This window comes from Phocoena phocoena, chromosome 19 (genome assembly GCF_963924675.1).
Source record: "Phocoena phocoena chromosome 19, mPhoPho1.1, whole genome shotgun sequence".
NCBI classification, from domain to species: domain Eukaryota; kingdom Metazoa; phylum Chordata; class Mammalia; order Artiodactyla; family Phocoenidae; genus Phocoena; species Phocoena phocoena.
Genome location: NC_089237.1, coordinates 17,225,443 through 17,238,764, shown reverse-complemented (window position 1 = coordinate 17,238,764; position 13,322 = coordinate 17,225,443). Strand labels below are relative to the sequence as shown.

At 50.1% G+C, this 13,322-nt stretch overlaps 1 protein-coding gene across 1 annotated transcript; it reads right to left on the bottom strand.

The window, feature by feature from the left end:
- Nucleotides 1–897: 897 nt before the first annotated feature.
- Nucleotides 898–12,896, bottom strand: SPATA32 (spermatogenesis associated 32). The gene is made up of 6 exons (XM_065897965.1): nucleotides 12,858–12,896; nucleotides 12,660–12,756; nucleotides 3,725–3,779; nucleotides 2,842–2,896; nucleotides 1,528–2,519; nucleotides 898–982 (listed from the first exon to the last, which is right to left on the bottom strand). The coding sequence occupies exons 1-6, from the start codon at nucleotides 12,894–12,896 to the stop codon at nucleotides 898–900; spliced, it is 1,323 nt and encodes a 440-aa protein (XP_065754037.1).
- Nucleotides 12,897–13,322: the final 426 nt, after the last annotated feature.

The following is a 13,322-nucleotide window of genomic DNA, read 5'->3' as shown; positions in this document are numbered from 1 at the left end:
ATTTCACTGCATCGGGAGCCTTGGCCCAGAGTAGGTCTCAGGGCTCACCAGGTCCCAAGCCTCGATGCTGCCTCCCCTTCTCTTCCTCCCCAACTTCCCTCTTCCTGCCCATGTCCATCCCTGCACTCCAAGTTCTCTTCCCTCCTTTGCTGCCACCTCCTCTTCCAGAAGCTTCTCCACATTGCCTGTCCTCCCCCGCCGTGGGGAGGCTTGTGCGTTTGTGTGCATATGTCTGGGTCACAGGTACTGTGTTTGTGTGTGCCTGTGTGCACGGCACGTGTGGACCATGCTTCCTCGGTCTGCATGTGGCTATGTCATGTGAATATCTGTGTGTGTAACATGCTGGTCAGCTGCTGGGGTGTGTGTGTGTGTGTGTGGGCTCTCCCCTACGCTGGAGGTACCTCGGACTCAAGGCGGTGGCGCCTGGAGGACCAATCCTTTAGCTTCATTCTTGCCCTCCTTCAAGCCCTGGACACTACCCCTTTCCCATGCCAGGCCTTCCCCATGGAGAGAAGCAGGAAGAACTCCTTCCAGAAGCCTTCTCACCTGCCCAGCCCCACCCCCAGCAGGCTCTCGCCTCAGGCGATCCCAACGTGCCCCCTTTTACATCTAAGAAACAGAAGCCTCAGAAAGGGCACCACTGAGGCCTCCCCTAGTCACAAGTCTGCTGCTGGCTGGGAGGTCCGGCTGGGTGCAGGGGAAGTGGGACCACCCATGGGGAGTGAGTAGGCACAAAACAGGGCTGGCAGAGCCCTCAGGGGGCAGGGGCTGCCGGGGTAGCTACAGTGGGGGTGGCATCCCTAAAAAAACCGAGACCAGGATGCTGCAGCCAGAGGAGTTCACTGGTCCAGGAGCATTTGCACAAAATGTCTGAGCCGGGGGCCAGCACTGTAGGCTTTACTGGTTTTGTCTAGTCTTCTCTGGGGAAGTGGGGGACGACAGCTTAAAATGGATTTTCAGCAATAATGGACCCCCTCCCGAACTGCAACGCAAGAGAGAGAGAGAGAGTGTCACTTGGGCCTTGGTGGGAAGGTCAAAAGAGAGGGGTGAGCCCAGAGGCCTCTCCGAGGAAGGCCCTGGGGCTAAGAGGGCCTCTTCCTGCCACGCGGGTGGGCGGCTGGTGTTCTGTTGTGTGCATTCAACACCAGGAAGCACGGGGTGCTGGGGAACCCCATTTCCTCATTCCTGGCTTGATGGAGGTGTCCTGGGCCCAGAGCTGGGGCCATCGGGTTCTCAATAGGGAAGATACTAGCCTGAGCATTTCCAGTGAGGGTGAGGCTGTCTGTGCTCTGGGTGAGAAGCCTCCTAACGCTAGGACGACATTCTAGTTCCCTCTTTGAACCCAGGTCCTTGTCCCTGCCCTGGAGCAGGCTGAGGTCTTGAGGTTGAGACATCACAGCCCACCCATCCCCCAGCCAGTCCCTCATTCCACTGTCCCCACCCCCACCTGGCTGTGTGAGGAATGGGGCCACCTGCACATCATAGCACGGCCCCCTCCTGGGGGAGCTTTGGGCCAGCCTCACTTACTCTTTCTCAGCTCCTTGCGGCTGAGGGGACACGTTTGGGGGCTGGAGAAACTTCACCTCCCCTTCAATGGTGGCCCTCTTGAACCCTGGCTTGCTGAAATCAAGGTAAGGGTGAGGGAAGTGCTTGTCTTCCTGCTTTGAAGCATCCTGCAGCTCCCTGGTTTCTAGTGGTTCCTCTGGTGGCTTCTCTAGCGCCTCCCGAGTGAGGTTTTCCTGCTCTGGCTCGTCCACAGTGGGCTGGGCAGTGTGATCCACAGTGGGCTCTGTGGAAAGCGTCATGGCCATCTGGAGTGGGGCTTTGATCACATGCCCCGAATTGGGCAAGTCCATCCTGCTGGAGGAGGCCATGGCCAGGGAAGATGCGAGGTTGATCAGCTCTGCCAGGCCGATGGTTTGTGGGGAGGGGGACGGCTGGGGGCTTGGAGGCTGCTGGGAGCCTTTGTCTGGAAGAGCGGGCTGGGCACTGGGGGCCTGGCTCTGCTTCTGGGAGCACACAGTGTCCTTGCGGGCCGACGGCTGGTCTGGGTGGCAGGCAGTCTCTTTTGTGCTCTCCTCGATGGGCTGCGTGCTGATCGCCTGTTGCAGGCTGTGTTCTGAGGCCTGGACGGACTCGTCTGCCCAGAAGAGGTGTTTGGAGGTCTGCACACAGATAGAGCGGTGGTCGGTGGATAGCGGGTCCTCCTCTGTGGTACTCAGGTAGCTGGAGTTTGACCTCATACTCCATTGGCTGATGTCCCGCTGCATTAGCCCTTCTATGTAGGGGTGGAGTGACTCTGTCTTATACCCCTGCGGCTCAGGGTCTTCACTGAAGGGTTCCAAGTTAACCACCTTCACCTTGGGCTCTGTGTCCAGCTTGGCCGCGGGCTGGAGCATGACAACCGGGCGCATCTCTGGCTGCGGGAAAGGCTTGGGCTTCGGTTCTGGCTCCAGTTCTGGGTCTAGGCGCGGGACCTCTTTGTCTGGGAACTCCAGCTCTAGCAATTCTTTCTCCAGCTGAAAGGTTTCAACAGAAAGCTGAGGAGGCGCCTGCCCCCACAAAGTCCTCCCCGACACCCATTCCCTGCCCTGCCCCCCTCGCGCTTCTTCTCACTTCCTTTCCCACACTTGCCTCTTCCAAGTGACCTGCCTAGGGCAGGGAGGCGGTGTGGGCAGCTGGTGAGGGCGGGTGTACGCGCTTGTGCTGACACTGGCCTGGCGCCAGGGTCCCAGAATTGTCCAGGGTAGGGGCTGGTCGGGCTTTAGAGAAGACAGGCCCCAAAGAGCTCTGCCCATGGACTCCCACCTCCCCATAAGATGTGATGCTGCCCATTGTTACCTCCATGTCATCTTCCTCTTGTACTGGCTGGAACTGGTTTTGGTTTATGCCACCCCTAAGACAGAAGGAGACAGAGTGGGTGACAGGGCTCCATGGGGTGGCTTCAGGGGACGGTGTCTGGAGCCCTTAAGGCCCCCTGCCTTGTACACGAGCTGGCAAAATGCCCTCAGCTCACTCCCCTGTCTGTGCCCACTCCCACCAAAAATTCCAGACTCATTCTCAAACTTCAGTGAGTTCTGGAAGTGCCCAGAGAGCTGGCCAAGTTGCCCCCTGCCACCCGCAAAAGAGGGATACAGTTGGTTGGAGGTGAGGCCCAGGAATCTTCATTTTAATCCAGCATCCCAGTGAGCCAGTGCCCTTGAAAGCGGCTCCCTGAAAGAAAAGCCCAGAAAGAAAAGCCCAGAGCAACGCCCTCTCTGGGACCTGCCCGCTCTCAGCTTGGAAATGCAGGGGTGTATATGGAGGGTGCCCTTGGTTCCTGTTGGTATTTTGCCATCATCTTGGCCGTCGCCTTCAGTGCTCAGCCACTGTGACCCCTCTCCTTCCTTAGGCAACTGCCCACCCTTCCCTTGGACAGCTGTCCTCAGAGAAAGGCAGCTCTAAGGGGTCAGGTCCCATCCATGTCTTGGGTGTACCCCACCACCCCTCAGTCCTCCTCGAACGTCAGGGGCTGGGGGCAGAAGCAGAGGAGGATAGGACCCCCACCCCCTGCTGCCTTTTGGCCTGGATGCTGCCCTTGGGGAGATTTTGGAAACGGGCAAGATAGAGGGAGATCCTGGGTGGGTACACATGAAAACCTCACAGCCATGGCAGCTGGTGAGGGCTGGTGATCTTGGAGGGTTGGGGAGAGGTCCTACGATGATGGGGGGGGACTAGTTCTCACTGTGTATCCACAATGTCCACCGACTCCTTGTCACAGCAGGGAAATCCATTGGCACCTGGCAGGGAGAAGGAGGTGAGGGCAGGGGAGCTGCAGGCGGGGAGAGTCCCCGAGGGGTTCTGGAGTCCGGGCTGGAGGTGCTGCTCCAGCCACCCCCTCCCTCCCTGTCTCTCACCTAAGCCCATGTGCCGTCCCCTCGCCCATCCTCGCCAGGGTCACCAGCCCTATCCTCCACGTCTGCTCCCTCCACCTTCCGTGATCCATCACCGTCCTCCATTAGGGCAAATACTAACCGCGGTCACTTCCATTCACTGAGGGCTTCTAGCCCAGGTATTGTGAGGAGCACTTTACATGCTTCCGCTCATTGAATCAACACAGAAAATGAGAAGAGGTTCACTTGCCCAAAGTCCTTCAGCTGATCATTCAGGAAGTCAGGACCTGAATGCAGATTTCACTCAAGAAACTCTTTGCTCCCCTGTCCCGCATGCCGTCCTACCCTGGAGCCTACAACTGTGTGGGGTTCCCCATCACACCCCAGATGAACTTCACCTTTCTCCATTCCTGCCCCTCTGCCCCCTTTCTCCACTCTCTCTGGCCAGGCTTCAGATTTGCCATTCACTTTAACCCTGGCCTCTCCTGCCCTGAAATCTGTCCTCTCTTCCCCTGGCTTCTCACACCCTCACACCCTGGGGTCATCCATCTCCAACTCTGGGCCAGAGTTCTCACCCCGGGTGCTTAATTTGAGGTGATGCTGACACCCGTCTGGTTACTGATGAGCTCCAGTCATCCTCTGCAGGAGAGACTGACTCCTTGGGGGAGCCCCCCCACCCTGCCCCAGCCCCCTTCCTGGAAGCTTGTATCTTTTATTGCCGAAGCTTCTTTTTCATCTTTTGGGGATAGGAGCCACCAGGCTGTCCCATTCTCTGCTCCCCAGCGGACTGGATAGAAGTTGTTGGTGGGGCCATCATGGCAATGGGCAAACTGAGTCCCTACGAGCCTGGAGTGTGGCAGGAAGTGACAGCCTTGGCTCTGGCTGAGAAGGATTGCTCCCGGGATTAGACCAGAAGGATTAGAATGTACTGTGCCCTCTCCCTAGAGATGTAGAGGCTGGAGAGTGTCCTTGAATGGCTGGTGTTGTTCCTGGGATTTGGCTTCCTCCATGTTCAGCCTGGGCCTGGTATCCAGAGTGCTGGGCTAAGAGTACACCAGGGACAGTGTACTCACAGTGGTGGGCTCAGTGGTCTCTTCGGAACCCATCACCTCCTTGACCACCATGCTTCCTTCGACCATCCCTTGGCTTTCTCCCCACGTCTCGCTTCCTCTGCAATTCTACCTGCCCCAAGTGCTGCTGTTCCTCAGGCTTCTGACGTCAGAGCCTTCTTTTGCTTGCTTTACAAAGTTTCCCTGGGAAATTTAATCAACACCTGCAGCCTTAACCCTTCCATAAACAACAACTGGATATGGATAGAAGGGGTGAAATTATTATGGTGTAAACCTCATTGCAGCACTGGGGGATGGAAGCAAAAGTCTGAGGTTGATTCAACTTGGGGCCTCTGTACCCAACTTGGGGATGTTCTATTAGGGATTCAAGTGACATTCTGTAGTGCGTGAAATCATTTCAATTTCCAATTTTGGGTTGCTATTATATAGAGATGTATTGATCTCATATCCTGTAACCATCCTAAAATCTTATTAGTTCTAGTAACTTTTTTTAGATTCCATAGGGTTTTCTATGTAAACAATAATGTTCGTGACTCAACAGTCTTACTTCTTCGTTCCCAACCTGGATGTCTCTAATTTCCTTTTCTTGACTTATTGCACTGAGAATCATCTCCAGTAAAATGTTGAAGAGAATTGAGAGTGGACATCCTTGCTTTGCTCCTGAGCTTAGGGGGAAAGCATTCAGTATTTCACCACGAAGTATAATGTTATAATTTTTCTCATAGATGCCCTTTATCAGGTTGAGGAAGTTCCCTTCTTTTCCTAGTTTACTTAATTTTTAAAGAGGAAGGGATGTTGGATTTTATCTGATGCTTTTTCTGAATTTATTGAGATTATCATATGGTTTTTCTTTTATATTCTGTTATATTATATAAGTTATATATAGCATATATTATGTTAACATATGTTACATATTATTCTGTTAATAATTCTTTTATAATTTGTTTATGGTGAAATAAATAGATTTTTAAAAATTTTTATTTATTTATTTATTTATGGCTGTGTTGGGTCTTCATTGCCGCATGCGGGCTTTCTCTAGTTGCGGTGAGTGGGGGCTACTCTTCGTTGTGGTGCGTGGGCTTCTCATTGCAGTGGCTTCTCTTGTTGAGGAGCACAGGCTCTAGGCGTGTGGGCTTCAGTAGTTGTGGCATGTGGGCTCAGTAGTTGTGGCGCATGGGCTTAGTTGCTCCGCGGCATGTGGGGTCTTCCCGGACCAGGGCTCAAACCCATGTCCCCTGCATTGGCAGGCGGATTCTTAACCACTGTGCCACCAGGGAAGCCCTAAATTGATTTTTTTAGATGTTAACTCAATCTTGCATTCCTGGGACAAATCTCATTTGATCATGATGTATTATCTTTTTATACGTCGTTGAATTTGATTTGCTAACTTTCAAAAAGGATTTTCACATATATGTTCACGAGGTATATTGGTGTGTAATTATCTTTTCTTATTATGTCTTTGTTAGGTTTTGATACGCTGGCCTCATAGAATGAGTTGAGAAGTATCCCCTCTTCAATTTTCTGAAACAGATTGTGTAAAATTGATATTATTTCTTCTTATTTTTGGTAGAAATCACAAATGAAGCTTGTGGACCTGGGCTTGGAGTTTCCTTGTGTGAAGATTTTTAATTACAAATTCAACTTTCAAAAATAGATACAGGGCTATTTAGCCTATCTATTTCTTCTTTTTTATTGTGGTAAAATATACATAGCATAAATTGCCCTTTTAAAACTATTTCTAGGTATACAGTTCAGTGGCATTAAGTACATTCACATTGTTATGCAACCAACACTATCCATCCCCAGATTATCTATTCTTCTTGAGTCAGCTTTTGGAGTTTGTAATTTTTTTTTAAAGGAATTTATCTATTTCACCTAAGTTGTCAAATTTATTGGCACAATTTCTTCCTAATATTCCCTTGTTATCTTTTTCATATCTAAAGAATCTGTAGTGATGTCATCTCTTTCATTCCTCATGCTAGTAATTTTTGTCTTTCTTTTTTTCTTGTTCATTTTGGCTGGAGATTTATCAATTTTGTTGGTCTTCTTTTTTTTTTTTTTTTTTTGTGGTACGAGGGCCTCTCACTGTTGTGGCCTCTCCCGTTGCGGAGCACAGGCTCCGGACGCGCAGGCTCAGCGGCCATGGCTCACGGGCCCAGGCACTCCGCGGCACGTGGGATCTTCCCAGACCAGGGCACGAACCCATGTCCCCTGCATCGGCAGGCGGGCTTTCAGCCACTGCGCCACCAGGGAAGCCCTGTTGGTCTTCTTGAACCAGCCAGAGATATGTCTGATTCCTGTCTGGTCACCCTAAAGTGACATCTGCCAGGCAATAGGCTCCTGAAGTCATAGGTTCCCAAACAGCTTTTTATGATTTCACTATTACACATGAACAACCAAGCATCACCAGGCATTTGAGAAAACTGCTAACATAGGAGTGACAGACCAAGAGAAAAAATCACTCCAGAGTACGAGAGGTAATTTGAGAAACTGAAGGAAACTTAAAAATTCTGATCATCTTCAGAGATTCAGAAATGAAGATATTCAACAATATATATTGCATCCAGAAAACAAGAACAGGATACTATTTTAAAAGAATTAAGAACAGAATTGGAAAATAAAATACAGAGAATATTCCTAGAAAGTAGAACCAAAATATCAAGACAATGTGAGAGAAAAGGATCAAAAGGAAATCTAGGGCTTCCCTGGTGGCGCAGTGGTTAGGAATCTGCCCGCCAATGCAGGGGACACGGGCTTGAGCCCTGGTCTGGGAAGATCCCACATGCTGCAGAGCAACTAAGCCCGTGTGCCACAACTACTGAGCCTGCGCTCTACAGCCTGCGAGGCACAACTACTGAAGCCCACGTACCTAGAGCCTGTGCTCCACAACAACAGAAGCCACTGCAATGAGAAGCCCGCACACCGCAATGAAGAGCAGCCCTCCACTCATCGCACCTAGAGAAAGCCCACGTGCAGCAATGAAGACCCAATGCAGCCAAAAATAAATAAATAAAATAAAGTTAAAAGGAAATCTAATTCTGGGTTATAGAAAGGGGATTCAGAAAGAATGGAGAACATGGAGAAGAAAAGAGAAATCAATATTTCCCTGAGCTGAAGGATGTCATTGGCTTAAAAGTGTTTACTGAATGCCCAGCACTACAGATGTCAAAAGATCTTTGTTGTAAAAGTTCATTGCACCAAGAACAAAGGATTCCTAAATGTTTCTAAGTGGAAAAACAAGTCACCTACAAGGGGAGGAGAATCATACTGGCAGCAGAGTTAGCAACAAAGCTTGTCTTTAAAATTTCTGAGGAAAATGGTTTTTAACCTAGAATTCTATATCCAGCCCAACTATCAATTCAGCCATGGAAAACTCAGAAAATTTACCTCCTCTTTTTTTTTTGAGGGGGGGGAGTTATTTGAGGATGTGCTAAAGCAAAATAAAGGTGTAAAACAAGAGAGTCAGGAATGAAATAATGTGTCCACCCCCGGAAAGAAGCTAAGTCCCAGATGTTAACTGTATAGAGGCCTACAACCAGTACACATTTGTGCAGGAGAATAGAGGATCCTGGGCAGTAGGTCTCTGAAATAAAGAAGACCTGACAATGTAGTTGGCTAGATGTAGAGGTTGAAGAAAACAAAGAGTACAAGGAAAAGGCCACTAAAAACTCCAGGAAAAACAAAAAGCTGTATGAGAAAGAAAAGGTAGTTGTGGTACCTTTTCTGGCCCTGCAGTGAACAGTTGTTATGTAGTCACAATAAGGTAAATCCTGCTTATTAACTTTCAACTTTTAGAATCAATATATAAACAAAATTTGGAAAACATAATTATGGTTATGGGACAATATGAATGTTACCAACCTTGATATTAAAAAAACAGAAATACAGGTTAGAGGCTTTGGGAGGTGTAAGGCAGGGAGGAAAGCTGAAGGGAAAGGTAGGGTCACTACAAACTTCATCTTACTATGTGTGTTGTCAAAAGATATTCTCTAAAGTTGATGAAAAAATAAAGATATAAGTATATTAAATTTACAAAAGCTATCAGCATATCTAAAAACAATTGAAGTTGGGAGGATGGGGGAGGGTGGTGCCATTAGAGCAAGAAAGTGGTAATGTCTAGAGCTGATAAACCAAGAAAAAGCCTGTGAGCTTGTAGAGAGATAAGAAGGTAACTAGGCAGAAAAACTGTTCACATGAAACAAGAGTGGTTGCTCTGAGGAGTGAGGCTGGGGGTGTGTGGTATAGGGGATTCTTGTTTCTCATCACTGAATAACCTCTTCAGTACTATTTAACCACATGCATATATTTCTATGATAAAGTTAAAAGAAAATGTTGAGCCCCAGGTACTGGCCAGGCACTGTGCTAGGGGCGGAGGAGATAGTGATGAACATACACAGTCTCTGCCCCCTTGGAGCGTTCAAGCCTGTGGCTGTGACTGCAGGAGACCCTCCAATCTCTATTTCTTACTCTCACTTCTCCTGAGTTCTAGACTCAAACTGCAATCACTGATTACACATTTCTCCTTCAGGGGGCCTCAACTTCACCTTGTCCAAAACACTACGGATTCTTTGTCAAAGCCTGGAATTCCCGTTTCCTATTGTGACGTTGCTCAGGATTCGCCTCTTCCTGAAGACCTCCCAGATTCTACCTCGAGGTGCAGAGCTAGGGACTCCTCGTCCAGTTGCCCCCACCCCACCCCACCCCTGCGGACTTCTATCTAAGCACACAGCTTCTTTCTGACCCTCAGTTAGAGGTGGGTCGGGTGCGTGGGCTTCTCACTTTGAATCTCTGATCCTCTACAGAGAGTCAGATATAACGTGGATGCTTAGCAAAAGTCTGTGCAAAAATATGGTTTCCTTATCCCTCTCACCCTGCTGAACCCTGCGGTTTATCCCCCATTTCTGACCTCAACTTCACACCCTGGTGTCCAGACTCTAGCCTGGCCAACACGGTTCTGCGTGTCTGACCTGTCTTCCTTTCCAATCTCTCATCTCTCGATAACCTTCTCTGCCTGATTCATCCTTCATCCTATCACCCCAATTAGAGACCTGGGTCATTTGTGACCGTCTCACTTCCCCAGCTTCTGGCTTTCCCACCACTGCTGTTACTGACCTTCTCTTCTGACACCAAAGTCAACACAAACCCAGGACTCACTACCTCTCAAAACTCAATTCTGAGTGCTTTGCACACAGTCGATCTTCAGAGCCACTCTATGCACAGGTGGCTGCGACTCTCCCCTTACAGATGAGGAAGCTTGCACAAGTCACACAGCTCTTAAGAGCAGTACCATGACCTGAACACAAGTCGGACTGGTTCCAAACCCTGTGGTGCTAACCATTGTGCTGTCTGAAATTTCTTTAGGCCTCTAGATGGACCACTGAACCATGTCCCCCCACCCCCATCCCCATTGGGCATCTCAATGACTGCAGAGTGAGCCTGCTGCTTCACCCTTGCCTCTGCTCATGTCTAGACTCTAGGGTGGCCTCAAAGATCCTGCATGGTCTGACCTCTGCCTTCCTTTTTCATCTCCTGGTATCTAGTTCCTTGCCTTGCCCCAAGCCCAAGACACCCTGGAGCATGGCAGGGTCTTTTGTGCCCCAGTGCCTTTGCACAGGCTATTTCTGATACTCAGAAAGTCTCTCTCCTGACAAAATCCTACCCATGCCTGACAGCCCAAATCTCCATTGTCATCATCTCAGTGATAATCCTAGCTATCCAACCTACATTTTAATTTTTAGTTAACTCATCAGACTCAGGGCCTAGCACAATGCTAAGCCCTTACAAATAATAAATGCTAGAGAGGGTGCGGAGAAAAAGAAACCCTCCTATACTGTTGGTGGGAATGTTCTCACTATGGAGAACAGTATGGAGGTCCCTTAAAAAACTAAAAATAGAGTTACCATATGATCCTGCAATCCCACTCCTGGGCATATATCTGGAGAAAACTCTAATTCAAAAAGATACATGCACCCCAATGTTCACTGCAGCACTATTTACAATAGCCAACGCATGGAAGCAACCTAAATATCCATGGACAGATGAATGGATAAAGAAGATGTGGTACACACACACACACACACACACACACACACACACACACAATGGAATATTACTCAGCCATTAAAAATGCTGAAATAATGCCACTTGCAGCAACATGGATGGACCTAGAGATTATCATACTAAGTGAAGTAAGAGAGACAAAGAAAGACAAATATCATATGATATCGCTTATATGTGGAATCTAAAAAAAAAGATACAAACAAACTTATTTACAAACTAGAAAGAGACTCACAGGCACGGAAAACAAACTTATGGTTACCAAAGGGAAAGTGGGGGCGGGGGGGTAGGGATAGCATATACACACTACTATATATTAAAATAGATAACCAACAAGGACTCACTGTATAGCACAGGGAAGTATACTCAACATTTTGTAATAGCCTATAAGGGAAAAGGACCTGAAAAGAAATATATATATAACAATTACTGTGCTGTACACCTGAAACTAATATGACATTGTAAATCAACTATACAATTAAAAACTAAAATAGGACTTCCCTGGTGGTGCAGTGGTTAAGAATCTGCCTGCCAGTGCAGGGGACACGGGTTTGAGCCCTGGTCTGGGAAGATCCCACATGCCGCGGAGCAACTGAGACCGTGAGCCACAACTACTGAGCTCGCGTGCCACAACTACTGAAGCCCACGCATCTAGAGCCCGTGCTCCACAACAAAGAGAAGCCACCGCAATGAGAAGCCCGCGCGCCCCAACGAAGAGTAGCTCCTGCTCGCTGAAAGCCCGCGCACAGCAATGAAGATCCAACGTAGCCATAAATAAATAAATAAATTTATAAGTAGATTTATAAATAAATTTATAAAATAAAATACTGTTCTCTGCTGAGATTAAAAAAAAAAAAGAAAAAAAAAGAAAAAAAGAGTAAGTCCTGAAGGGGTTGCAGTAAATGTTGCAGGAGTGATTTAAATTGTTTGCATCAATTTGTTTGCCTTAGGCATTTGGGACGGCGCGGGGGTGGGGGTGGGGGCGGGAAGCTGCTCTCTGGTAGTTGGTTCTTGGCACGTTTTGAAGGCTGGCCTATGTCCTCCTGGGAGAGAAGGTCTTGAGAAGAAAGCCTCCATTTCGGGGGAGGGGGGATCTGAGCCCCCATTATTAGAAACCTGGGAGATCCAGGGCCCTGAGGGGCAAACATCTTTGCTTGCTGGTACGGAGAAGAGTGCAAAGCACAACGGATGCGCTCAGTAAACATCTGTTGAAGCAGATTGCTTTTCCTTGCACAAACTCCAAGCATCAACCAGGAACAACTTGATTTGATTTGGGGGTGGTTCTCGGCAGTTTGGGATAATTCATGTGTCGTTTCTGGGCACAGGGCCACTGCTCTTTCTGGGTACCCTGAAGCCCTCCAAGAACCCGCCGGGTCTGCAGCCTCCACCCCTCGGTGTGCACGTGTGTACACACACGCTTGTGCACCGCGCAGGGCCAACGCTGGGTGGGTGTGGTGGTCAGGGTAGCACCGCCCCTCATCCTCGCTGGGATCGCGAGGGTTTTGGCCTGGGTCGACCTTCCTTTCAGGCGCCAGGCAGGGGCCCCGGCCAATCCCCGCCCCCGGAGCCCCGCCCCTCACTTTAACTTTTCCCGCCCGGCCCCGCCCCGGCCGTCCCTCCGCGCCCGGCCCCGCCTCGCCGCGCGCCCGCCCGCTCCCACCTGTCACCCCCATGCTGACCGAGGCTCTGTCTGGGAGACGGGGAGCGGGCTGGTGGCTGCTAACCCCTCCGCCTCCAGTGCGCTCTTTGGTGGCGGGCTGTGGAGGGCGGTGGAGATGCCGGGGGCGCCGGCGTCTGTGATGTCGCCGCCTCTGTGACATCCCTGCCGCGACCCCTGCGGGCAGGGAACAGCGCTCACGATCCCGGCGAGTGGGTGGGCTTGGCGGTTGGGGGGCATCTTCCGGAGTGGGCTGCCCCACCTCGCCCCGCAGCCAGCCGGATGCCCCTCTCCTGGAGACATGGGGCGGCCCTGCTCTCTGCAGCAGGCCCAGATTGGTGGAGGGCGGTGACCTGTAAGCCTGGGGTCTGCTAGGCTGAACTTTGCACCTGCCCTGGGCACACTGGCACAAGGCCGCTGCCCCTTCTGTGCGCCCAGGACCCTTCAAGAACCTGCTGAACCTGCCACCTTTACCCCAAGTTGTGCACGTGTATCCAGTGCACACACACTGGGACACAGCTTTGGGGTGCAGAGCTGGATTAGATAAGGCACCCTGTGTGCTGGTGGCATCCATCCTCAGACAGGTCCTCCCCCACCACCACGGAACCGACTTTGGGAAAGTCATCTCTGATCACCTGCAGACACGGGTGGCTGGAAGGGCTGGGA

Bases quoted from the DNA above. Each gene is read 5' to 3' on its own strand.
- SPATA32 (XM_065897965.1), bottom strand. From the start codon at position 12,896: ATGCCCCCCAACCGCCAAGCCCACCCACTCGCCGGGATC. The intron at 3,780-12,659 runs GTGGGAGCGGGC...TCTCCCTGCCAG, and splicing joins GGTCAGCATGGGGGTGACAG to GTGCCAATGGATTTCCCTGC. The intron at 983-1,527 runs GTAAGTGAGGCT...CTTGCGTTGCAG, and splicing joins CCGCAAGGAGCTGAGAAAGA to TTCGGGAGGGGGTCCATTAT.